Below are 26,601 nucleotides of genomic sequence, written 5' to 3'. Positions count from 1 at the left end.
TAGAACCGCAAAGGTTGAAACGCTGGGAAAGCCCGTAGGGTCGAGGTAGGTAAAGTTGGCTCTTTTTGACTCGTGGACTTCAACTCCCAGCCTTCCTGAGCCAATCATGCTAGCTCAGGAATTCTGGGAATTGAAGTCCACATATCAAAGAAGAGCCAACAGGGGTAGACACTTTGTCTACCCCTGTATTAAACGAACCCCGAAAAATGGGTGAATTCAGAAACTGGATTAAAGCGGGGCTCCTGCCGGTCAGAGAGTTAAAAGGGAAAAGCCTGAGAAAGCCGCATCCCGACAGCCCCCCCAAGCACGACACGCACCGTGTCCCGGGGAGACAGGAGCGGGGCTCCCTCTTCTAGGTCCTGAGCCGACAAATACCATCCCGGCTCGGAATTGATTGGGCAGACTCGCGGTTGCTCCATGGTGCGCTGGGTTAGCAAAGGCTGCCAGTAACCTCAGCCACAGCCGCTTCTCAAGTCAGCCGGCCGAGGAGGCGGAGGCGGAGGCGGCACTTGGCCAGTCTGAGGGCGGGAAGGCCCGGCCGCACCGCCCTCTTCCGCCTTTCGCCGCGGCGACGGCTGATGATGAGGCCGGGAAGGCCGGGCTGCTCTGAGGGAGGGAAGGAGCGGAGGGGACGCGGCGCCAGGCCGGCATGAGGTGAGGCCGGGAGGCGCGGGAAAGGCCTCTTGCCCTGGTTTTAATAGAGGCCACTAGAGAGGGAACTGGGGAATGTGAGGGACGCCCGTCGGGCTCTCTTGCAGACCGTCCCTGTCCCTCTTTGGAGAGCCGTTTTCCTCCAAAAGTAAGGCACAGATGCACGTTGCACGCGCTGCAAGGGACAGTCAGTCCCAAGGGATCAAATTTGGAGGGAATCCCTTGGGAAACTCAAAAATATGGGCCACAATTGAGGGCAAAGTTTCCATTGCTAGGCCAGACAGTTATGTTGAATTTGCAACCTTTCTTGCTACGGTTGTTAACTGAATCACTGCAGTTATGTTAGCATCACGATTGTTAATTGAATCTGGCTTTATTTGCCAGAAGGTCGCAATAGATCAGGGGTAGGCAAAGTTGGCTCTTCTATGACTTGTGGACTTCAACTCCCAGAATTCATGAGCGAATCATACTAGCTCAGGTATTCTGGGAGTTGAAGTCCACACGTAGAAGAGCCAACTTTGCCTACCCCTGCAATAGATGGTTACATGACCGTGGGATACTGCAACCATCATAAATATGAACCAGTGCCCAGAATTTTGATCACATGATCATGGGGATGCTGCAATGGTCATAACTCTGAAAAACAATCATAAGGTTTTTTTTCTGTGCCATTGTAACAATGGTCACTAAACAAATAGTTGTAAGTCGAGGACTCCCTGCACTTTATAAGATACTTTATAGTATCTTATGCTATAGATAAGATATAGTTTGTCTGATTTCAAGCTTATCCATGTTTTGAGAACTCAAATAATTTAAATTGGTATGTTGGTGAAATATGGTTATTGAGTTTTCATTGTTTTTTTCATGCAAGACAATTGAACTATGCTGAGGATGAGATGAGAAATCTGTGACATTCTGATTGGCATCTGTCTGTCTGTCTGTCTATCTATCTATCTATCTATCTATCTATCTATCTATCTATCTATCTATCTATCTATCTATCTATCTATCTGATTTATATGCCACCCCTCTCCGAAGACTCGGGGCAGGTTTTGGTTCTTCATTTGCATATTTATTATTATTTGATTACATATGTACTGGTATATTTAAATGTATTCTCTTTACTCTATGAGAAACTGATCCAGTCTGACAGGTATACAGGTAGTCCTCACTTAATGACCCTCATTGAGATTGGAAATTCTGTCTTTAATTGATGCATTTGATTGGAATGCTTGATGGTATGACTGCAGTAATAAATTAAGGTTTTTTAAAAATTATTATTAATTGTTGTAATTATTATTTTATACTATTTTTATTGTTGTAAGCTGCCCTGTGTCCTTTGGGATTGGGTGGCATACAAATTTAAATAAATAAAATAAATAAAATAATAAATAGTTGTTAAGCTGAATGACCACTCTGCTTAGCATTGGCAATCTACATGATTTTGTAGATCAATCTTCTGTGAAGTTTGTTATTACATCAAATCTTTCGTAACCCAAAGTTTGGTTTAGAGTTTCTTATACAAATAGTTTATGAGTGCCATCCAGATATGCAAACTTGTACTTTTTCTCTGAGTAATATCTAAAAATGAACACTTTTTTCTTTTAGATTTTTAAGGCAATTACAAAGCTTATTCCCTTGCCTCCTGAAAGTGAAGCATTTTAGATCAGAAACATTACTTACAACACTGTGGGTGCTTTGGAACCAGCCTTTGAATCGATTGCCTGAACATCTGCCAAAAATTCAGAGACAAAGTTTCTTCACCCTGCAGGAGATGGCCGATAAGAAACTTGAGTTTGATGGATTCTTGCCGCACCCCAGAGTACGTGGAATGACCACCCTTGACAAAACTGCTTTCAAAAATGATGTTATCATCCCAGCTCTTTTAGTTAACAAAGACATAACAAACAGTCTGCTGAAGTCTCTTAAAGGAGTACTGCTCCAGCGACCAGGACTCAAGAGAGTTGTTGAAAACCCTGACGATGAAAACAGGAAGTACATTTTGTTAGACCCACATAAAATATCTGCTGATGGTTCTCTGGATGAATCTGAGCAACAGATCTTAAAAAGCTTTGGTATTGACCCAGAAATAGTCAAGTATCCTATGGAACTTACTTATGAGAATTTCAAGACAGAAGAAATACTGAAAGCAGTGCTTCCCGAAGGCCAGGAGATCACCACAGCCTTTAGCAGAATTGGCCATATTGCTCACATGAATCTGAGAAGCCATCAGCTGCCTTACAAACATTTAATTGGTAGGTTATGGTCAGGAATTCCTGTGTAATTAAAACAAACTGTAGACATGCTTTTTTAATGCTTTCTGAAGAGATAATCAGACTAATATTTTAAAACTAGATAAGAAAACCATTTGAGTTTCTCAATGCCTAAATAAGGTAAATTGATATATAATCAGTGTTCCTCAAATAGTGGGGCGACCCCCCTGGGAGGGTATGGAGCAATGCCAAGGAGGGCGCGTGACCCCGGGGAATTTGCTCTTTTTTTGCCACAGGGACTATGGGTGTTTAAGGGATGACTTGATTGAAGTGTATAAAATTATGCATGGGATAGAAAAGGTGGATAGAGAAAAATTATTTTCTCTATCACACAATACTAGGACAAGGGGGCGCTCCCTAAGGCTCATAGGTAAGAAATTGAGGACAAATCAAGGGAAATATTTCTTCACCCGAGGGTCGCTGGTTTATGGAATTCACTTCCAGACGAGGTCATAACAGCTGTCAGCCTTGATGGCATCAAGGCAGGATTAGACAGATTCATGGATGCCAAGTGTATTGGTGGTTATTGAAACTGATGTCCATGTGCTGCCTCTGTGTTGTCTCAGGCAGGCAGGCAGGATTCCCTTGAGTACCATTTGTTGGGGGTCAGTGGAAAGGGAGTGTCTTGCCTTCTCTTTCTGCTCAAGATCCCCATGGACAATTGGTGGGCCACTGTGTGACACAGAATGCTGGACTCAATGGGCTTTGGCCTGATTCAGCATGGCTCTTCTTATGTTCTTATGTAGTAGGAGATATGAAGTTCATATCACAAACCCTTAAGAAAAATGGAAAAATATTTAACAGGGATGAAAAGAAAGGAGGAGAGAGATGGAGATAATGAGACAAACGTAAGTCTCCTGAAATCTAAGATGAGGAAATATGATGAAGTGTATGTAGCTCTTAGCTTCACTGTGACTACAGTGGGAGACGAGGAAAGACCGGTATATTTACTGTGTCTAAAAATGTTGGCAGTGGACAGCATGAAGCCAAATAAATTAAGGCGTCACTTAAACACATTATATCCCAATCACTCTGATAGGCCGCTTAAGTTTTTTCAGTGAAAACGTGCTGAATAATTCAAACAATCGTCCTGGTGAAGAGTTGGGGGGGATGCGAAATATTTCCTTCTTCCAGGGGGGGTACAGAAAATAATTGAAAAACACTGTCTTATATAGTTCAGCGGCAATAAATTTTTTATAAAGGATACTGATGTGTAACTTAGTGCATAAATTAGCATAGTATGAGATACAGAATTTAATTTAAAGCAAGGTCAGTTTCAATGGTTTATACGTTTTTTAATTATTATTATTTTTTTAAAAAGGGTACTTTATATCAGCTCAGACTATCAATCTAGCCTTGGCAGCGGTTTTCTAAAATTGGAGGCAGAGGTCTTTTCCCGTCAGCTGCTAACCAATCCTTTTAAATAAAGATGCTGGGGAAATCGAAAGTTGTGACCTTCTGCTTGAAGAGTATGAGCGCAACTGCTGAGCTGTTATCTTCCTGGTGGAAGGTCTTAAGCATAAAACGTATCAGGAAAGACTTCATGAACTCAATCTGTATAGTCTGGAGGACAGAAGGAAAAGGGGGGACATGATCGAAACATTTAAATATATTAAAGGGTTAAATAAGGTCCAGGAGGGAAGTGTTTTTAATAGGAAAGTGAACACAAGAACAAGGGGACACAATCTGAAGTTAGTTGGGGGAAAGATCAAAAGCAACATGAGAAAATATTATTTTACTGAAAGAGTAGTAGATCCTTGGAACAAACTTCCAGCAGATGTGGTAGATAAATCCACAGTAACTGAATTTAAACATGCCTGGGATAAACATATATCCATCCTAAGATAAAATACAGAAAATAGTATAAGGGCAGACTAGATGGACCATGAGGTCTTTTTCTGCCGTCAGACTTCTATGTTTCTATGTTTCTATGTTTCCTAGAGTTGGGTAGAATGCAGCAGAACCTGGAAGAATAAATGGAATATTCAATTTCCCTGCGTTTAAATATGAAGTCATAGAACTGCGTCTTTTGCTCGGCTTTTGGCTGTAGTTGAAAGCAGCAATGTATCTCTTTCTATCTGCAACCTTAGGCACGATTGATTTGGGTAAAACATTCCCATCAGTTTTGTCAGTTTAAAAGCGTTGAAAGCAACTGTATTTCAGCATTGTCATGTGGTTCAGTCCCCTATTTCTCGGCAGCCAGGGAAGGGCTGATGGAGTGGAATGTTGTACGGCATAGGCAGTGGATGGCAGTGGATGGCTGCTGGTGTCTTCGGTGCTACTGGTGCGTTCTCTGAGATTGGTGTGTGTACGCATCCATGCAAGATTTGGATTCTGCGAGGGCGCCGAATGGTGGATTCCAGCATATTAGTTTTTGTAAAGTGTTATGGGATAGTACAGTGGTCCCCAACGTTTTTTCCACCAGGGACCAGTTTCAGCAAGACAATTTTTCTATGGCCCAGTGGGGGCGGAAAGGGGCGTGGTTGGGGGCGGGATTAAGCATGGGGGTGCTGGTCCTCCCCGCCCCTCTTTCCCGCCATTGTCCTGTGGCCGGCAGAACCTGCCTCCCAAGCCCTCTTGCCCAGCGGGAGCTAAGCGCTGGAGAGAGGGGGTCAGGCTGGCCCTCCTGCCTCCCCCCAGCCAAAAACGCAAAAGCGCCCCGCGGCAGAAGCCAAAAGAGGCTTGAGCCTCTCGGTCCTTCCCGCCCCTCTGTCCCATCCATTGTTCTGTGGCTGGCAGAACCTGCCTCCCGAGGCCTCTTGCCTGGCGGGAGGCAAAGCGCTGGAGGGAGGGGGTGGCGGCATGCGGGCCGGCAGCTGCTGACTCCACGGACCGGTGCAACATGCCCCGCGGCCCGGTACTGGTCCGCGGCCCGGTGGTTGGGGACCCCTGGGATAGTATATAAACCAGAATGCAAAAATGCAATCTCAAGTGAGATTTTTCCTATTTTCAGCAATTTCTTTACTTCCATGTATTCGAAGCAAACCCCCCGCCAAAAATAGGTGAAATCTTGCGCACGCAAGCATGCTTGCATGGGATTTCATTTGCAGCCGGATCTCACACGGGGGGGGGGGGCGCATGCATGTGTCAGGGACATGTGGTGGCCTGACTGCGTGCGCATCACAATTTTTGCTACCACACTACCATGTGGCCCCGTACTGGGTGCAGCCCACCACTGGGCAGAGGTCTTCAAACTTGGCCATTTTAAGACTTGTGAACTTCAACTCCAAGAATTCTGGGAGTTGAAGTCCACAAGTCTTAAACTGGCCAAGTTTGGGGACCCCCAGTACAGTGGTACTTCTACCTACAAATGCCTCTACTTACGAACTTTTCTAGATAAGAACAGGTGTTCAAGATTTTTTTGCCTCTTCTCAAGAACCATTTTTCACTTACAAACCCGAGCCTCCGATACTGTAACCAGAAAAGGCAGGGAGAAGCCTCCGTGGGGCCTCTCTAGGAATCTCCTGGGAGGAAACAGGGCCTCCACCCTCCTTGTGGTTTCCCCAGTTGCATGCATTATTTGCTTTTACATTGATTCCTATGGGAAAAATTGCTTCTTCTTACAAACTTTTCTATTTAAGAACCTGGTCACGGAATGAATTAAGTTCGTAAGTAGAGGTACCATTGTACATGCAATGGAAGTCATGTAAGTGTAGTGATTTCATGGCACAGTAAGCTCAGGATGAGGATTCCAGCAGCGTCCAAAGAATGCCAAGAATAAGGCTTTATCCCTTTCCCTATCCCTTCAGAAGGTGCAGACAACCTGAAGGTTGGTCTCTGCATAATATAAAAGAGGTAATGTGTCTGCACAATGTAAAAAGAGAGAGAGAGGTAGTGTGTTACATTTATCAAAATTTGTGAACCATAAAGATTCTGGGTGGCGTTCAACATTATAAACAGCAGAAAACCGAGATAAAAGATAAAGAATTATATATGTCCAGATGAAAAGACATTAAAATTAACATGTAAAATCCCCACCACCACCAAAGGCTCACCACTTATTCTAAACCATCCTCTGGGGGAAAGCCAGGATTTCAAAGACTTTTACATGGGAGTTCTGCTCTGATGTTTTTGCATCCTAATTCTTGTTAATATCCAAAAATTGTCAGTTGGCAAAATGCCAGCTTCCTCCTTTCAGCAGTCCCAGTGGCTGTACACTGGCAATAATCACAGGTCTCTGCTCAGTGTCTCTGTTTTCCCTTTGATCATTCCCGTCTCACTTTTGTTGGTTGATATTTCCTATACTGAGTTCTTTCAACATTATAGACTGAAAAGACAAAAGAGTAGATCCTTAATTAAGTTTTCTGTAAAATAAAAATGCTCTTGGATAATATAAATTCTTTCATTCAAATTTTTGAGTAATGTATTCTCAAATATTTAAGAGGGCATACAAGTTTTGTTTCATTTTTAAAAAAATTAAAGACCAAGGTTGCCATCTTCTCTAGCCATTTCTCTTTTTTCCATTTTTGCTGCCTTTTTTATGATTGCATCTTCCTCTCTTAATATCTGTTTAAAATAAATATCACACTGAAGGATAATCTAATTCAAGGGTGTCAAACTGAAGGTTCAGGGGCTGGATCTGGCCCGGGGGGGGGGCGCTTAGATCTGGCCCATGATCTTAGATCTGCTTAGATCTGCCATGGGCAACATGCCTGAGTTCCATTTTCACTGGCAGAGGATTACTGGAGGCTGTCACAGCCAAAAATGGAGCTCGAGAATCCGTTTTCGTTGTCAGAGCGCTTGGGCCACCACAGGTGCCCTGAAACAAGTGACTTCAAGCTGGCCATGCCCCCCCCCCCCGAAATCAAACACAATCCTGATGTGGCCCTCAATGAAATCAAGTTTGACACTCCTGATCTAATTGGATTGAGGTTGGCACTATAACTTGTCAAGTTTAAGATACCATTTTCCCCAGGAGTGAATCCCCATTACCGACACTATCAGTGTGCAGTGCATGCAGCTTCAGTTCTCTTGTGTGCGTGCGCATCCCAGTGTGTTTTTGCTTCTGCACATAGGCAGGAAGCAAAAATGCACTGAAATCTTGCGAGAGAGATTTCAACAATTTTTTTGCTTCTGCACCTGCACAGAAGCAAAAAAAATCACCAAAAGATTGCACAAGCGTCCCCCCGTGAGATTTTGCTTCTGTGCATGCACACAAAGCAAAAATATGCTAGGACGTGCATGCGCGCAAGATAACTAAAATCTGCACATGCATCCTAGCCTAGTTTTGCTTTGTGTACCATCCTCTACCATACCGGTAGCAACCCACTAATGGTTTTCTCTCTTAACCAGGCCACAAACGTCCCAAAATGAGGAATAATGAATATTAAATTGTAACTTTTTTTCTGTATAGGAAAGAATATGTTAAAAGATTTCAGAAGCATTTTGGCAGTTCCATAGCAAGTACAGCGGTACCTCTACTTAAGACCTTAATTCATTCCGTGAACAGGTTCTTAAGTAGAAAAGTTTGTAAGTAGAAGCAATTTTTCCCATAAGAATTGATGTAAAAGCAAATAATGTGTGCAAACCCATTAAGGAAGAAATAAAAGCTCGGAATTTGGGTGGGAGGAGGAAGAAGAGGAGGAGGACAGTCGCTGCTCAGAGCAAAGGGAGCGTTTCTTTTCTCTGGGCGCTGGCAGAGCTTTATTCCCTCTCCAAGTGCCCAGAGAAAGGAAAATGCTTCATTCGATCTGGACTGCCAAAGCCTCCTTAAGAGCCACCGAAAGGCTCCTCTGGCAGCCCGGAAAAGCCCAAGATGGCCGGGATTAAAGGGGGAATGGCAGGAAACTGGCCGGGCCTTCATGCCGCTCTCAAATTTCCTGGGAATTTTTTCTGGCCTCGGGTTCTTAAGTAGAAAATGGTTCTTAAGAAGAAGAAGAGGCAAAAAAAATTTGAACACCCGGTTCTTATCTAGAAAAGTTCTTAAGTAGAGGCGTTCTTAGGTAGAGGTACCACTGTAGTTTTAAGGAGCTTTCCTTAGAGACAAAGAGAAGTAGACAGGCCACATCCCTTTGCAAGGATAATACAATCCTTCACCCTCTGGGGAAGAATTGTAGATAAGTTTGCCTAACTTTGTTTAGAAATGAAGCACTCATTTCATGGAAGAGGTTTTTTTATACTTCGCTTATCACTTTTACCTTAGTTATTAAATTGTGTGTGTGTGTGTGTGTGTGTTTTGCATGTCTTTCTTTCAGGACACGTTATTGTTGACAAAAATCAAGGAGTAACCTGTGCTGTAAATAAAATCAATATTATCGACAGCATGTATCGAAACTTTGAAATGGAGCTACTAGCTGGAGATGGTGCCAACATGATAACAAAGGTACTGAGACTTTCAATTGTATTTTATTCTAGCAGAAAGAATGCTCTTGACAGGGAGATGCAAGCAGAGCAAGAAACAGATATTATTGAATGTTAGACCATGATTTCTTGTCTGCTTCGCAATTCCATAGAGTTTGCAATCTGTGGTTTCAGACATCCTCGTCTAAGTTGAATAAAATTGCAGCTCTGATTAAAAGGTTCTAGTAAAAGGAATGTAGCTTGCCAGTAGCTGAATTTATATAATGTCCATGCATACATACATGTATAGAGTTGAATTATTGCAAGAACATTTGTTTTACATCAAGTTTAGCTCTTTTATTTCCTTCTTCAGAATAGCTTTCTTTCATATTTACTTTGGTTTGAATACAGGTAGTTCTCAGGTTATGATCACTATTCAGTGACCGTTTGAACTTACAATGGTGCTGAACAGGGGGACCTATGAATGGTCTGTGAAGTTGTGAATATTGCAACTTCCTTGCAATTACAGTGGTACCTCTACTTACAAACTTAATTCGTTCCATGACCAGGTTCTTAAGTAGAAACGTTTGTAAGAAGAAGCAATTCCTAGAGAGGCCCCACGGATGCTTCTCCCCGCCTTTTTGGGCCCTGTTTCCTCCCAGGGGATTCCTAGAGAGGTCCCATGGAGGCTTCTCCCTGCCTTTTCGGGCCCTATTTCCTCCCAGGAGATTCCTAGAGAGGCCCCACAGAGGTTTCTCCCTGCCTTTTTTGGCCCTGTTTGCTCCCAGGAGATTGCTAGAGACGCCCCACGGACGCTTCTCCCTGCCTTTTTTGGCCCTGTTTCCTCCCAGGAGATTCTTACAGACGCCCCACAGAGGCTTCTCCCTGCGTTTTTTGGCCGTTTCCTCCCAGGAGATTCCTAGAGAGGCTCCTCGGATGCTTCTCCCCGCCTTTTGGGGCCCTGTTTCCTCCCAGGAGATTCTTAGAGACGCCCCACGGAGGCTTCTCCCTGCCTTTTGGGGCCCTGTTTCCTCCCAGGAGATTCCTAGAGAGGCCCCACGGATGTTTCTCCCCGCCTTTTGGGGCCCTGTTTCCTCCCAGGAGATTCCTATAGAGGCCCCATGGAGGCTTCTCCCTGCCTTTTGGGGCCCTGTTTCCTCCCAGGAGATTCTTAGAGACGCCCCACGGAGGCTTCTCCCCGCCTTTTTCAAATGTAAAATAGCATTTGTAAATAACCCCTGCCAGCCTACCCCATCTTCAAGAGCACCCACCTCCAGCCCATTTTCCTGTTTGCCTTGGACTCTGGTTGTGTGAGGGCCTATTAATGATGTCGAATCTTTTTTCCCATGGGTGCCAAAAGTGTGTGCACGCATGCTATTGCATGTGCATGCATTCCTACACCCATAATTCAATGTCCCCACTACGCCCCATCCCCTTGCACAATCGCGTGCGATGTCCCCATATTGCCCTGCATATGTACACACAACCCTCCCACTCCCTCATTTCCCAAGTTCTGGTGGACCTAGTAGGCCTGTTTTTCACCCTCTCCAGATGCTACCCTAGAGCATGGGGGGGGGGGGCATGGCCAGAAATGCCCTCCTAGAGCATCAATGTGAGCTGAAAATTAGCTGACTGGCGCATAAATGCGCACTGGAGCTGAGCTAGGGCAACGGCTCTCTTATCGGCAGATATGGCTCCACATGCCAGCTGTGGCACGGTTGCCACAAGTTTGCCATCACAGCTCTAGAGTGTACAGTAGTTACATAACATGTCTTATGTTAGGGTGGCTGAAACATGATTGGGCCCAAGGCATCCAGTGAACTTCCATAGTCGAGGACGAATCATAACTTGGGTCTCTTTATTCCCAATCTGATTTTTTTCAAGGACATGCTTCTCAATTCTTCCATAACTAGCAAAGAGGAATTTTAATTTTTGGCATAAAATGTAATCTTTCGTTGCATTTCATTCTTCCTGACCTTTGGCAGCTAACAATCGGCCTGTTCGCTTGAATTCTTCTAGGTTAAGGAAAACTATATCTCATACGAATTTGATTTTTCTAAAGTCTATTGGAATCCTCGCCTCTCTACCGAACATTTGCGGATTGTCAACCTTTTAAAGCCAGGAGACCTTCTCTTTGATGTCTTTGCAGGTGTGGGGCCTTTTGCAATCCCTGCAGCAAAGAAGAACTGCCTGGTGTTTGCAAACGACCTCAACCCTGAATCATGCAAGTGGCTCCAGCACAACTGCAAATTAAATAAAGTGGACAAAAAAGTCAAGGTCTCCAACCTGGATGGCAGGGATTTCTTGAAAGGGCCAGTGAAAGAAGAACTGGACAAGCATCTCTCTTTGAAGGAATGGAAAAATTCCATACACATCATCATGAATTTGCCAGCCATGGCGATCGAGTTCCTGGATGTCTTCAGGCATCTCTTGAGAGGAGAGCCAGCCAGTGGTGGACTTCCTACCGTGCATTGCCACTGTTTTTCCAAACATGCTAACCCTATGCAAGACGTTCAAGAAAGAGTTGAAGCTTTACTGGGAACTTCCTTACATGGTCTTTGTTCTGTCAAATGGGTCAGAAATGTGGCACCCAATAAAGAAATGATGTGCATTAGCTTTCAACTTCCAGCTGAGGTGCTATACAAGCCGCTATCTTCTCTGACAGGTAAATTCAGCAGTGGAAAATTTATTTATTTGTTTATTTATTGGATTTGTATGCTGCCCCTCTCCGAATACTCAGGGCGGCTAACAGCAATAATAAGACAGCATATAATAATAACCAATACTAAAAACAATTAAAAACCCATTATAATAAAAACCAAACAGACATACAGACACACCATGCATAAAATTGTAACGGCCTAGGGGGAAAGAGTATCTCAGTTCCCCCATGCCTGGTGGCAGAGGTGGGTTTTAAGTAGCTTACGAAAGGCAAGGAGGGTGGGGGCAATTCTAACCTCTGGGGGGAGTTGGTTCCAGAGGGCCGGGGCCGCCACAGAGAAGGCTCTTCCCCTGGGTCCCGCCAAGCGGCATTGTTTAGTTGACGAGACCCGGAGAAGACCCACTCTGTGGGACCTAACTGGTCGCTGGGATTCGTGCAGCAGAAGGCGGTCCAGGAGATAATCTGGTCCGGTGCCATGAAGGGCTTTATAGGTCATAACCAACACTTTGAATTGTGACCGGAAACTGATCGGCAACCAATGCAGACTGCGGAGTGTTGGTGTAACATGGGCATATTTGGAAAAGCCCATGATTGCTCTCGCAGCTGCATTCTGCACGATCTGAAGTTTCCGAACACTTTTCAAAGGTAGCCCCATGTAGAAAGCGTTACAGTATTATGTGGATGAATGGAGGCTTAGTAAACATTTTGCTAACTGACTCTGATTGAGGATATTTCTTGGGCTGAGATCTAAAGAGCACTGGGTTTTTTGTCTTAAATGGACCTGACATATATACTGCACTAACTTATAAATCTAGTTAGCCAGCTTGGTTTTCTGTGATTTGTAAAACCAATCACTATAAATTGTTAACTTGGTTTATTTCTGAGTGATAAGGTACAAGCCAAATCTTTTTAGTGAAATGGGCAGTTAGTGACTGCCATTGTAAAAGATTCTTGAATGACAGGATGGGTGTTTCAAAAGATACATGGGGGGGTGTATGTACCAAAATACCCTCTTTGCCTTTCGTAAACTTCTTAAAACCCACCTCTGCCATCAGGCATGGGGGGACTGAGACATCTCCCCTTGCCTATGTAGTTTTATTTATTTATTTATTTATTTATTGGATTTGTATGCCGCCCCTCTCCAGAGACTCGGGGCGGCTAACAGCGACAATATTATGTATGGTATGTTTGTGTGTATGCTTTTTATATAATGGGTTTTTTAGGCTTTTAATGTAAAATTGTTATTTTAGACTTTAATATTAGATTTGCTATTGTATATTGTTTTATCACTGCTGTGAGCCGCCCTGAGTCTACGGAGAGGGGCGGCATACAAATCTAATTAATAATAATAATAATAATCATCATCATCCAGTTCTTATGTGGCCTTCTCCATTCTTTTTAAGCTCCTTTTCTTATAATTCACTTATTTTTTCCATATCTACTTTAAGGGGCGTTTATTGTACACTGCTAATTCTTATGTATGATGAGTTTGAATGAAAGACTTCAATAATATTCCCCAATTTTGGCATCAGATTTTTTAATATAATTGTTTTTTCAACCACTTCTCCTAATTCCATTCCATTCCTGTTTATTTATTGACTGACTGACTTCGTGACTGACTGACTTCCTGACTTCCTTCTGTGCCGCCCAATCCCGAAAGACTTCTGGGCAACTTTTTGCTGTCTGCCTGAGCTTTCTGCCTCTCATCAACTATGCTAATCTAAGACCATAAGAAAGATTTGATTTGTCTCTCATGTGCATTAAACCAGATTGCTTTGATCATTACCCCTATCTATGTATGTGTGGGTTTTGATGCTATGAAAATTATTTAGCCAAAACCATACAATTAATAGTGCTTAGAGACTATCTGAGAAACATAAGCTGCTATTAGATTTGGATGGATGGATGGATGGATGGATGGATGGTAGATGGATATATCTGCCATTCAGATATAATTATCTTAAACTTGTTTGTGCAGATGATCCAGAAGAACCTCCACCGAAACGACTATGCCCAAATGAAAATAACACTGAAGAAAAATAAACAAGCCATCTAGGAGATACAGTATCTGGATCATGACTGAATAGAATTTTAATTCCGTTTTTCAAGATGAGGAAAATACATTGGAGCAGTTATCTGCTGGTTGGTACACTCATGAGCTGATTGTACATTGATTATATTTCAGTTCTATTATATATGATATGAGTCAATTCTCTTATCTAAAGAACATTACATTTTCTATTTTTTCATAATTTGTAGTATCTTGTGTTCAGCCTTGTGTCATTATTTGTCCACCGCTGAGAAAGTATAAAATTAAATGAAAAAGGTGAAGTATTTCAAAAGTAGGTTTGAAGTACCTATGACATTGGATGTCATTGCTCCTGTGAAGTCTCTCTCTAGCCACAGACCCTGAGCAGCTCCTGAGGCCCCAAGGAAGATGACATATAAAGCAATGAAGTATTTGAAGCAGGCAAGGGGTTCCTTGTCACCATCTCTACCAGCGTGGTTGCTCTGCGTGACTGGTGGGCATGCGTGCCCATGCGAGATCTGGCTTCTGTGCATGCACAGGAAGCCAAATCTTGTGTGAGGACACACAAGAGAGATTTTGCTAGTCTGCCTTTTTTTTGCCACACGGGACCAAAAAAAAATGCCAAAAATCGGCAAAATCTCTCTCCCACACGTGTCCTCATATAAGATTTGGTTTCCTTCACATGCACAGAAGCCAGATCTCGCACGGGCACACACACACGCCCGCCAGTCACCCGGCGCTAAGCACGCAGCTCAATTTTCGCTACCGGTGCTATAGTGTCAAGCGCACCGGTAGGAACCCAATACTGATTTGAAGTATAATGAAGTATAGTGCAAATGGCGGTTCCGTGAAAGTGGGATGCTGCAAGTGGGACAATTGTGAGCCAGTTTCCAAAAACCTGAATCATAATCATATGACTTTGAGGACTCTGTAAGACTCCTTGTTCAGCTCCATTGCAACTTAGAACAGTTGCTGAAAGAATGGTTAACTGAGGACATATTTATTCATCATCTGAGTTTTTCACTTCCTTATTTATAAAAGCAACTGTATTTATAAACACATATCTGAGATTTATAAGCTCCTGTTTCAAAGGAAGGGAGAATTCAGGATTTGAAATTAAAATATTAGTTTGTAAACTAGGCGTACGTTAAATCTAGAGAGGCTGTCTTGCATTTTGCTTAATTATATTCAACTTCAGCTTATATTACAGTTTAAAACACAACCCACCATTTTCTAAATTAAACAGTTGCTCTGCTGTTTTCAAGAACAGCTGATGAAATGACTAAGAAATTCATGAGTTTTGATGCCTGCTGATGACATACTATTGGTTTGTGGAATTCTAAGGGTACTTCTGCTCCTGATGCTACATAATTACTGAATTCCAATTTGCACATTTACACTGGTGTGCTTCAAATACATGAACTATTTTCTCAAATTAAAAACAGTTTTTAAAACAGTATAATATTCTTGATTTTTTCCCAATTGATCATCAACATTTCATGTATCATATGGAGTGGACTCTAATCCAGAAAGCTGCTTTTGAAGCTGTGATATTCTTCCAATATCCTGAGAGTTTTCATTGAAGGGAGGGGCAGATATTCTAGTGCAGTTATTCCTTATCCAGTAAACATTGATCCAGCTATTGGTTTTGTTACAACAAAATAACTAACTCTGGAAATAGTAACTAACACACTCAATGGAAAAAAAATGAGATGAATTTTGATAGTCTTCCAGAATTAAGAATTATACTGGGTCCCTTAAATTTTCAAGGTTTAGAATAAATGCTTTAGGGCCATGTAGCAATTCAGATTTAAAGGGGAAGCGGTGATTTGGAATGCATGTTAATATACGTCAGTATCTGCTTGAATCAAACAACACATTTTTTTTCCTGGAATTAAAGAATCTAAAAAAAGATACAGCTTCTCCATGAGTATCACAATGTTCAAAATCATCTTAGAATCTGGATTGTGTATATAGATTTATTTTGTCTCTTAAAAAAAATATTTTTATTAACAAGGATTGGTTAAACAAATCAGTCAGGGGGGTAGCAATGACAGATCTGAGTTCTTTAAGAACTCTGGGGTGGATGCCATCTGGACCCATTGCCTTATTTATCTTTAATCGTTCAAGTTCTTCTAAGACATCGGCTTCTAAGATCACTGGAGCTGAATCCGTACAGCTGGAAGCAATGCTATATCCCTCTATAGTATTATTTTGTAAGGTGTCTTTTGAGAAAACTGAACAGAAGTAGCTATTGAAATGGTCAGCGATCTCCTTATTCCAGGTTCAATTCGTCTTACTTAATTTTGTCTCTTAAAACTAACCAAAATCAGATAGGAAAGCCTATACCAGTGATGGGCAACCTTTTGAGCTTGGTGTGTCAAAATTCGCCCAAAAACTGAGCATAACTCGGGTGGTGTGTCACCTTGAGAAAAAAACATAATTTTGTGATATTTATAGTTTAAATAACAAATATGCATAATTATTTAACTTACCTACTTAGTGACTTCTTTGTTAATCTGTCAGTTGGTTTCTTTTGTTGGTCTTGCTGTTATTTAACTTGTGTGGGGTGCCATGAACTAAGATAAGTGAGGGGGAGGGGGAATTCTTCCAGTGATGGCGAACCTGTGGCAGTCCAGCTGGACTGCCACAGGTTCGCCATCACTGATTTAGTGACTTTTTTGTTGCTGAATTTCATTGGCTAAATCTTCAATTGAAGGTTGGTATTTTGTAGATAGGTAGATAAACAAACAAATAAATAAATATAAATATAAATAAATAATAAATCCCTTCTTTTTTATTAAAAGAAATTAATAATAAAACAAAACCAAACTCTATTACTATTAAAACTAAAACAACTTCCCCCGGCCGGACAGGCATGCTTGTGCTGCCAAAGGCAGCGTGTGGGTGAGCCTGCACTCTGCGCAGGCGCGCCCAGCTGGGAGGTGGTATTCTTGCCCCTCCCAGCCATCGCAAATATCGGCCGGGCGAAAATCGCCCGGCCTCTTAATTAAGGGGAGAGGAAAAGTAATAATAATAATTGCGGTTGCAATTGCACTCCCTAAAGCTCCCTGTTTCTCCGGCGGCCGCGTGTCACCGAAAATGGCTACGCGTGTCAGTGCTGACATGTGTGTCATAGGTTCGCCATCACTGGCCTATACTGAAGAAAAACCGATACAGTAGTCACTTTGTGTTTTGTAGGCTTCTCACCTTTGCACTATTCTACTCCAAAAGGCCCATTCTGTTGCAGCTTGTAAAAAAAAATGTATACAAGGTTTCAGATAGTTATGACTTTCTTCTGTATATATTTTTGGTATTTTTACAACCAGATACAAAATTGCATATTTACAGAATGATAGTTGTTGCAATCTCTAATGTTCCGATTTCATTGCTCAGAACTCAAGGTATTATGGATGAAAATGTACCTCCAATTCTTATATCATGCTTCAAGGAAGAAAAATATAAATTCATATGCATTAGACACTGGTTTAAGAGAAGAAAAGGCTTTTGGCTACAAGTTTAATGAAAACAGCATTTCACTGGTTTTGCAAATAAAAACCTGAAAAAAATGACATAGAAACTATAGAAAATAACAACAAAAACATCTGGTTTTATTTTTTTTAAATTTTACTAGTCTGTTTCTAAAACCTTAAATACATGAAACGATTGCTCACATCTTCCATTAACATCCCAGGAGAGTGACATAAAGCATCTCCCATTCCCATCCTCAAACCACAGAAAAGAAAAACACAAGCACGCCACCACTTTTTCTAAATAAAGTTTCTCTTTAGTGAATTTTTAATACAAAAGTATGGCTGGCTTCACAATGTCTTTTGTTGTTGTTGTTTTTAAAAAAAGGATAGATGACTGCAGTTTATCCATAGTGCAGACGGCAACAATTTTCACCTGAGTTTTGCTTGCTCTGCTTTGGTGTCTGTTACCCCCCGGTTAGCCAGGATGCCAAAACAGCCCACTGAAGGCTTCTTGAAGGGCTCGATGACAGGCAAGAGAGGAAGTGTAGCCACCAGCAAGATCCTGTGGGGAAGCAGCTCGGACATGGTTTAGATACCTAGAACAAAGAGCAGCATTGTCTAAGCAAAGAAACATTTCATGCTCCACGACAGGAATTGGAAGAGAATCCAACTTCTCTAGGTCCCACTGCTGAACACATTTCTATAGACTGAATCATTCTTAAAAGGATGGAATTAAAAGACAGGAAAGACTGAACTGAATTTAGAATCCTTGTTGGATTAAATTTATTTATTTTAAAACCTGACCTTTATGCTCTGGCGAGCATTCAGAATGGCTATAATTCACATAAACTCTATGAATTTGGTGTTTCATCTATGTAGCCTACAGACCGAATTCTCTATACCAAAACAGCCACACCACATACCTCTCTAACGTTTCCTTAACATCTATACAATAATTTGCAGTGCTACAGTTTTATTTTTTTTTCATGATTCTTCCTATCTTGAGGCCAGAAAAGGTCTAATAACTGAAAACTTGCATTTCTGTTTGAACTCCAAGATACCTCTGCTGAAATGCCAATGAATTCCAAAATTCAGATACTCCACTGCAAGAAAAGCAAGAGGGAGATGGAATGCCAGCTTCAGTTTTTTGGAAATTTCATTGCTCCGTGCTGGAAGACCCAACGGCCTCCGTCAACCGAATACAGTAGCAGTGGCAAGGCTAAAGTTATAAACTGCCCTCCCAGGGTTTCAACTATCTGTTATTTCTTTTAAATCTCAAAAGACACATCATGAAAAAATGCTACATTTCATTGAAGAAAAGCAGAGCAGAGCAGCAAAGATCAAAAATAGGAACTCTATAAAAGCATAACTTTGTCTACAGGGTGGAGAGCAAGAATTTCCAAACTTCCTTTCCCAGAAATCCTCTGGGTCTTTGCTCCCTGCCTTTGGATAGTGGCTCAGTGATTTTGGCTGCCACAATTTTATCTTCCAAGAGGTACCTCCCTAACTGTATTATAATAGATCTCACTTGCCTGTAACCTGTGGGTCTTTCTTTGATCTCTTAGATATTGTGCCTAGGTACACCCACATAACTCCATCACTCCGTGAGTTACATTGGCTTCCCATTGATCTCCGGACACAATTGAAGGTCCTAAGCCCTACGTGGCTTAGGACCAGATTTATTTACGGGACCGTCTTCTGCCTCACATTTCCCAACGGCCAATCAGAGCTCATAGGGTTGGCCTTCTCTGGGTCCTGCTGACTAGTGTTGGGCGAACCAAACTCGCACAATTCGGGTCCGTACCGAATTTCGTGCCGTTCGTAACACCGAACCCAAACCCGAACTCAAAATTTTTTAAAACTTTGGGCAAAGTTCGGGTTCGGCCTGGGGGAGAGTGGGGAATCCCATCGTGGCATTCCCCAGCTCCTTTTGCTTACCATGCTGCAAGCAAAAGGAGCTGGGAAACCCCACGATGGAATTCCGGGGGCGGAGCTTTGACATCACGTATACTTCTTCCTGACCTCCCTTTACTTGCTTGAAAGTTCTATGGTGGGATGGTTAGCACTTTGGACTTTGAATCCTGTGATCTGGGTTCAAATCTTGATGGAACCTCCTTTTTTTAAAAAAAAATAATTTTTATTTTTTTATTTATTAGTATTATTGTTGTTGTTATTATTAACACCCAATTAAGCCCTCTGCTGCCGTTTATGCTGTAATGGGAAGATTAAACAGATAAGGAGTTACTTGGGGAAAGGGGTTTCTTCTTAATATAGATTAGGGTTAAAATGTCGGAAAGGGAGTAACCAAAACAGTGGGGGTTACCTTATAAACAAGATTTGTGGCCCATGAAATCCCTACCCTGTCAAATGCTTGTCTCTATGAGCATAAAGTACTATCCTGCTGCTCTCTTTAAAAACAGTATAGCCAATGAAAACCACGTTGTATAGTTCCAGTGCAAACTATTAAGATTAAGTTATTTTGATTCAGCCTATCTTGGTTCAACTTGTTTCTGAAACAGTTTAGTCATATCATATCATCGTTTCAAACATAAAGCTGAAACCCATACTTAGCCTTTTGTACACTTTCCTGGGAAATTCTGAGCATTTATTTATTTGCTGGTTGGAGCAAACATGGGACCCCAAGTACAACAACTTAAATAGTTCAATGTTTTAATTTATAACAATGCACAGATCCCCAAAAAGATGCATAATAAAGGAAGTCAACTTTTACTGACATAGCCTAATGAAGTTCTTGGTACTGAAAGGATAGGGAATTGCAGTTGGACAGGGAGAAGGTGTGTTTGTGTGTGTGTGTGTGTGTGTGTGTGTGTGTGTGTGTGTAATTGCTTTAAGATGGATGACACCTATCCACATATACATTTCCAGTCATTCTTATCCTATGATTTTGAGAGTTCTGATTTAAGAACTAAGTAATCTATATACCGGTATTTAATTTTTTCCCTTCACAATTTGTTTTGCTAAGGAGAGGAGATACAGCTAAGTTCCAAAGAAAAAAACAGATGCTAATTCCAATTAAACAATTTTTCATATCAGCCAACTATAGTAAATAGGGTCTGATTAATTTATTGGAGAAGTACACAAACCACTTCTGTTCTCACAACTTTTTTCCAGATAATCTCCAAAATGTCCTCTCTGGGTAACACCTTGATTTAAATCAATGATAAATATTCTACTGGACCAACACTATCATCCATACCCCCAAGTCCAGGATTGCCAAAATCACAGCCCACAGGCCACATGGGTCACAACCACACCCAGTTTAGTGAAGGGGGGGAAAGCTGCAATACGTCACATGATGACATGAGTTTGATATCCCTCTCCAGTCTGTATTTGTCAAGCTGGTACATAATGTGAACTAGCATATCTCCAAATGAGTGGAAACAGTAGCAGAAGTGCAAATAACCCGCAAATAAATTGGTCCTAAAGAAGCTCTCTGACTAAGGGCAGGAGAGCAGATTATGCAGATGTGATCCAGAAGGCACAACAAAGGTCTCTTGTGGGTTTGAGTGTCTGGAGATGAAGTACCCCATGTTCCCAACAGCTTTGCTAACCTTACTTTGCAATCACTCTTGGCTATTACCCAAAAGAACCCCCATCAATATTTGCCATAAATATATAATTTAAAAACCATTTTCAGTATGGAAATTGATGCATCTTAAAAATAAACAAGTCACATTTGCTCAAAAATCCATATTAGTACTGATTTCATATTACTTAATGTTATAAACTGAAGGCCGATCTCTTATTTCATTTTAGAATATTATTTTTAAAGCGTTCAACATATCATCATTCATATAACAGTCAATAATTAGGTAATCCAATTTTTCCTATCAATAATTAGAAGTGCAAAATTTGGTTTAAAGATCTAGAACTCTCCCAGGAGCATAATAATTCTTTTTTAAAGAGTCTTATGTCCTCAAACCTCACACTGGAAGTTTTGGACAGTTCTTTATATCAAATATAAATCTGAGTTATTTCAATTTTTTATGGTCATCACATTTCTGAATTAGATTTCTGAGGTTGCTGGCAGAAATCCCTTATCTTTTCATGTATACTATTTTACTGCTGCATCAGTGGCTGGGACAGAATAAGGTGACTTTTATCGTTTGAAGGAAACTGGGCACACTTGTTGGCCATTTAAGAACTTTGAAATGTGTAACTACCGGTAAGTAAATTTTTGAAGACCAAAACCCCTTGAAAGAAGGAAGGCAGCCTGCTCAGTACAATACAGATATCCTCCCCATAGATACTGACGATGAGAGCAAAACAAACCTTCTGGTTTAGAAAACTATATCACAGAAAGAAGATTGCTGTGAATTTTCATCAGAGCAAAATACTAAGACTCCACTTTCGGCTTTGTACAAACAAGCCTTTTGGTGACCTTTTAGCCCAGTAAAAATCCAATGATACTATGGCCTAGAGGGATTTCATCAACACTGTTTTGTTAAAGACAAGCAGGTTTAAGGTGACAAAAAGCATGGCCAGGTCTACCATTCTGTTATTTTAGCAAACAATAATTAAACATAAAAATACCAATGATGTCCTTTAGTTCAAATATTGATCAGATACCTCTGCTTCCACAAGTCATTGTAGATAAAGCAAAATAAGAAAAACTAGTGCTTCTATTCTGTATTCTATAGAGAATTTGCTTTGGCGTGAGTACCAACTAATCTTTTCTTCTTTTTGTTTTTTAACTCACAGAAAAGGATAAAATATTCAAGTTATCACCAGCAAAACTCAGGTTTTAAAAAAGAGATTCCATCTCAAGGGATTTGACTATACAAATTATGATCTTTTGTCCATTCTGAAATTATTTGATTATTAGCAGACACTTTTTGGCTAGAATAAAATTGGTCACTATAAATAATAATAATTAATAGATTTGTATGCCGCCCCTCTCCGCAGACTCGGGGCGGCACACAACAATAATAAACAGTATACAATAAACAAATCTAATATTTAAAAGAAGAAGAAATATCTAAAAGCCCATTATATAAAACCATACAACACAAGCATACCATAGGAAATAGTGTAAACTCTGTCTCTTCATAAGTCATCTTAGTGGAATTATTGTGTTTTAAATCTCCCTTTGAAGCTTTGTTGTTGTTGGTTGCAAAGTCATGTTTGACCCATCCCAACACCATGGACAATGTTCCTCCAGCCCTTCCTGTCCTATATGGAGTCCATTTAAATTCACCCTTACTGCTTCAGTGACTCTATCCAACTATCTTATCTTCTGTCATCCCCTTTTTCTTTTGCCCTCAATCTTTCTCAGCATTAGGCTCTTTTCCAGTAAATCCTTCCTTCTCAATAGGTGGCTAAATTATTTGAGTTTCTTTTTCAGGATCTGGCAGTCAGGTTTGATCTCCTCTAGGACTGACTGGTTTGATTGTCTTGCAGTCCAAGGTCTTCTCCACCACCATACTTCAAAGGCCTCAATTCTTTGAAGCTCAACCTTTCTTTGAGTCCAACTTTCACAGTCATACATTGCAACTGGGAAAACCATAGCCTTGACTATGTGCACTTTTGTTGGCAAGGTAAAACCTACAAAAGTGCAAAAGCAAGGCTGACCATTATTTCAAATCCAAAATGAAAAGGTGCATCAAAAACATGTACTTGTCTTTACTTTATAAGGTCATCAATTTAAACTTAAACTCTACAGTGCTTTAATCAATTATACAAGTACTCCTATTACATTTTGTGAATGCAATGATTTCTAGAACAGATGATAGAGATGTAACTCTAAAAAGCATTATTTTTTACAATTTAACCAACTATAGCTCTTTTTAAAAAATTGTTAGCTTTATTAGTGTCTGTTTTAAGGACAGGCAATGCATATTCATTTCTAATGCAACTACGAGAAAGTTATTCAGATTCTCAGGATAATTGATCACCATATGCTCCCCATTTTCATTTCTGTACTACATGACCTAAACAAGATGGCAAAGCAGTTTTTCATAAGAATGCAGATAATGGCCTAAGTCTTCTTCCTATCCAGTCTTAACTTGTGTTTCTCATTATGTAGATGGACCAGTTGCAATGCATCTGTAAGTATTTGGCATACAGATGTTTCTTCTCAAATCTGCTCTCCAGATGTCTTATGGGTAGCATGGGAAAGATAAGATTCGTTCATCACTTCTTTGATAAGAAAGTTGTTCATCTATTAGATCAGTGTTTCCCAAACTTGGCAACTTGAAGATATTTGGACTTCAACTTCCAGAATTTCTCAGCCAGCTTTTGCTGGCTGGGGAATTCTGGGAGTTGAAGTCCAAATATCTTCAATTTGCCACGGTTGGGAAACACTGTATTAGATAACTTATTTCCTTCAAGAATACAATTTGGAAGGAAAGGAATTACAACTGTAAGATACTTTAGATACAGTATCTTTTACGGAGGAAAGGAAAGATTAAAATACTCTATTGCTCAATTTTTAAATGTAGTCTTCCTGCCCCTTTTTCCCATGTTAATTTGCAATGTGTCCTCTTTTCCAGAACTCCACTACAATGACTTAAAGAAGATACACAACACTTTTAATTAAGTCAACTACAGATTTAATTGTGGAGCCCCTGCTGTTCTGGGCAGGCTGGCATCCCCAGTCACACAAGCAGTGGGCAAATGAATATGCACGCTCCATTTGCGCAAACAGCAGGTGTAGGTGCCCACTGCTTACACAAATGCAGCTGCATGCACATCTGCTTGCCCGCTGCGCATATGCAGAACCATCTACTCTCTCCCTTGGTGGTCCACAAAGTCGAAAAGTTGTGGAACTCTGTTCTAGACCATCATTTCCCAACCTTGATGACTTCCAAGTGTCTCAACTTCAATTCCTAGAATTCTCATCACTGGCCATTCTGGCTGTGGAATTCTGGGATTTTAAGTTCACACATTTGGAAATGACCAAGGTTGGCTTGTTCTAGATGACCATTGAAAAATTAATATCCCAGCTTTAAGTGAAAAGATAAATTTTAAGGAGCAATCTGAAGAGAGAAATGGTGCTGCACACATTTTCCAGGAGAAATTTCTAGGCACAAGGAAATACAAAAGAAATGAAGCATGGCCATTTTTTTTAAAGGCTTTTGAATGGAACAGCATGGTGATTTTAAAGGAAATAAAATTGCAGGCATTAAAGAAAATAGACAACCTGGCATTGAAACATTTCAAAGGAGCTCTAAAGAGTTTGTATTGGATGTTGAAAGGGTGGCAATCCAAATAAAGATTGGCTCCCCTAACCACATCACTGCAAATGTAAACACTTTGTTTACTTAACACAGCAATCCCTAGTCAATCACTTTGTACTGTCAAGTAAAGTATAAATCAAGGACAAATTATTTGATTCCAACTTTGGGCAGGAAAGGATAACAAAACGCCCCAAAAAGTAATGTTGCAAAGTTAAATTTCCTTTCTATGAATTAGAACAGTCTAAGAAGAAATTTATACAAACATACAGTATATTACAACATCATATTACTCCCTTCAAGGGTAATGCAAAATATTAAAAAGGAGTACGAAATAGTATATGAAATAAAATAAAGACATAAAACTTAGAAAAGGAAAAATAACTAAATTCAGATATTATTCACTAATATCACTCCATTCTTTCTGTCTTGGTTTGCCCATGTCCATATATTGCTTCCTATAATGCCTTTGTTTTCCTCTTAAATCGCCACCCTTTCACTCTTCTTTCATATATGATTTACTATTCAATCCTTTTCCAATTTTCCACAATAATCAAGTCAATGTACTTCTTTCAAATCTGCTGTTTTTTATTCATTGATTCATTCTCAACTCTATCCTTCCTTGTTTTACTACACCTCTTCTTAATACACCATTCCCACCACATTCATCTAATTTTTTGGTTTCTTCTGAACTTCTAACTCTCACTTACCAATGCTAAAATAGGCCGAAACACAAACTTTTGCAGTGAAATTCATGTTCGAACTCCTTTCGTTCCAGCATTTGTATCTCTTATTTCCACAACCTTTTACCAAGATACAAATATTTACTTAATTTCTGCAGATTTTATCCTATAGGTCTAGCTATGCTGTATCTATATACTGTATCTACATCTATCTATTTTCTAATTACTTACTCCAATTTCCTATCTATTTTATTGATTGATTGAGTGAGTGAGTGAGTGATTGAATTGATATAGCCATCCATCTCAGATACATATCTGAACGGCTCATACAATTAAAAATAAAAACAACAGATATAAGTAAACAACTTAAATAAAAACCATTCAAAACCAATTGAAACAATACGGTACCACAAAACTTAATTTGTGGGGGAGCACAATCCATACAATTGCTAACAATACAACCATCTGACAGGCTCCATACCACCACTGGATCTCCAAACATGATGACAAAATTATGTCTTCATGGCCTTCTGAAAAGACAGCAGTGTTGGAGCCAGTACAACAGAAAAGATCTCATACACATCCACCTTGATTTTTCATATATTTGTATAGTTCAAATATCCTTAACTGCTATTATACACACTCCTACTGCAAAACTCCATATTCACATTATTCACTGAATTATATGCTATAAATTAACACACGTTCAATAAAATTCCTTCTCACATTTATATACCGTATTTTTCGGCGTATAAGATGCATCTTTTTCCTCCCTAAAAGAGGCTGAAAATTTGGGTGTGTTTTTATACGCCACATCTAGCTCTCTTTTTAAAAGCTTTTTCCCCCAACCCTAATGAGGTGCTAACGATCTTCCCTTAGAATTTTTCCCCCAGTCCTAAGTCTTTGCAGGCATATTTTAATTCTTACTCCCTCTGAAAACGGTTTTTTTTAAAGCCCTAACCAGGGGATAAAATAATCTGCTGAAGTTGAACAAACTAAGGACACTAGCCAGATGAATAACTAGTAGGGAGATTTTCCCCCTGTTTTCCTCCGCCAAAACTAAGGTGAGTCTTATACTCCAATGCGTCTTATACTGAAAAATACAGTATTTTTCAATGACCTGTTGAAGAGCTTAGAGCGCCCTAGAGCATAAAGTCACACTAATTCCATTTTAATTATATCATATCCTTTCAATCAGAATTCAGTCACATACCTTCCCGAGCACACTTACCAAACCAATCTCTGTCACTTTTTGCATTTATTCTTCCTATTTTTCCCTGTATATATAAGGGTATATTAATGTCATCCATCCCATTCTCAGAGATGGATGCAGCCTTCACCGGGCATGAAGTATT

General features: G+C 40.5%; 3 protein-coding genes across 4 annotated transcripts in view; 1 reads left to right on the top strand and 2 right to left on the bottom strand.

Moving 5' to 3' along the window:
• SLC38A6 (solute carrier family 38 member 6) overlaps positions 1-555 on the bottom strand; it is a 61,105-nt gene extending 60,550 nt beyond the window's left edge. The window contains exon 1 of the mRNA XM_070750723.1: positions 318-555. Coding sequence (XP_070606824.1) covers positions 318-419 — 102 coding nt within the window. The 5' untranslated portion in view covers positions 420-555. The remainder of the gene's footprint in view (positions 1-317) is intronic.
• Positions 496-15,353, top strand: TRMT5 (tRNA methyltransferase 5). Of its 2 annotated transcripts, none has more exons than XM_070750702.1 (5): positions 496-654; positions 2,260-2,906; positions 9,119-9,246; positions 11,223-11,868; positions 13,844-15,353. In XM_070750702.1, exons 1-5 carry the CDS (start codon positions 650-652, stop codon positions 13,906-13,908), a joined length of 1,491 nt encoding a protein of 496 aa, XP_070606803.1. In that variant the 5' UTR covers positions 496-649; the 3' UTR covers positions 13,909-15,353. The 2 variants fall into 2 exon arrangements, with proteins under 2 accessions (XP_070606803.1, XP_070606810.1); XM_070750709.1 differs by having other exon boundaries at positions 578-799.
• Positions 15,354-17,503: 2,150 nt separating this feature from the next.
• Positions 17,504-26,601, bottom strand: part of MNAT1 (MNAT1 component of CDK activating kinase) — a 144,890-nt gene continuing 135,792 nt past the window's right edge. The window contains exon 8 of the mRNA XM_070750689.1: positions 17,504-17,963. Within this exon, the coding sequence (XP_070606790.1) occupies positions 17,843-17,963 (121 nt within the window). The 3' untranslated portion in view covers positions 17,504-17,842. The remainder of the gene's footprint in view (positions 17,964-26,601) is intronic.

Source organism: Erythrolamprus reginae, chromosome 1 (genome assembly GCF_031021105.1).
Source record: "Erythrolamprus reginae isolate rEryReg1 chromosome 1, rEryReg1.hap1, whole genome shotgun sequence".
NCBI classification, from domain to species: Eukaryota; Metazoa; Chordata; class Lepidosauria; order Squamata; family Dipsadidae; genus Erythrolamprus; species Erythrolamprus reginae.
Note: the sequence above shows the minus strand (reverse complement) of the source record. Positions and strands in the feature narration are given on the sequence as shown.

Bases quoted from the DNA above. Each gene is read 5' to 3' on its own strand.
- TRMT5 (XM_070750702.1), top strand. The intron at 2,907-9,118 runs GTAGGTTATGGT...TCTTTCTTTCAG, and splicing joins GCCTTACAAACATTTAATTG to GACACGTTATTGTTGACAAA. The intron at 11,869-13,843 runs GTAAATTCAGCA...TTGTTTGTGCAG, and splicing joins GCCGCTATCTTCTCTGACAG to ATGATCCAGAAGAACCTCCA.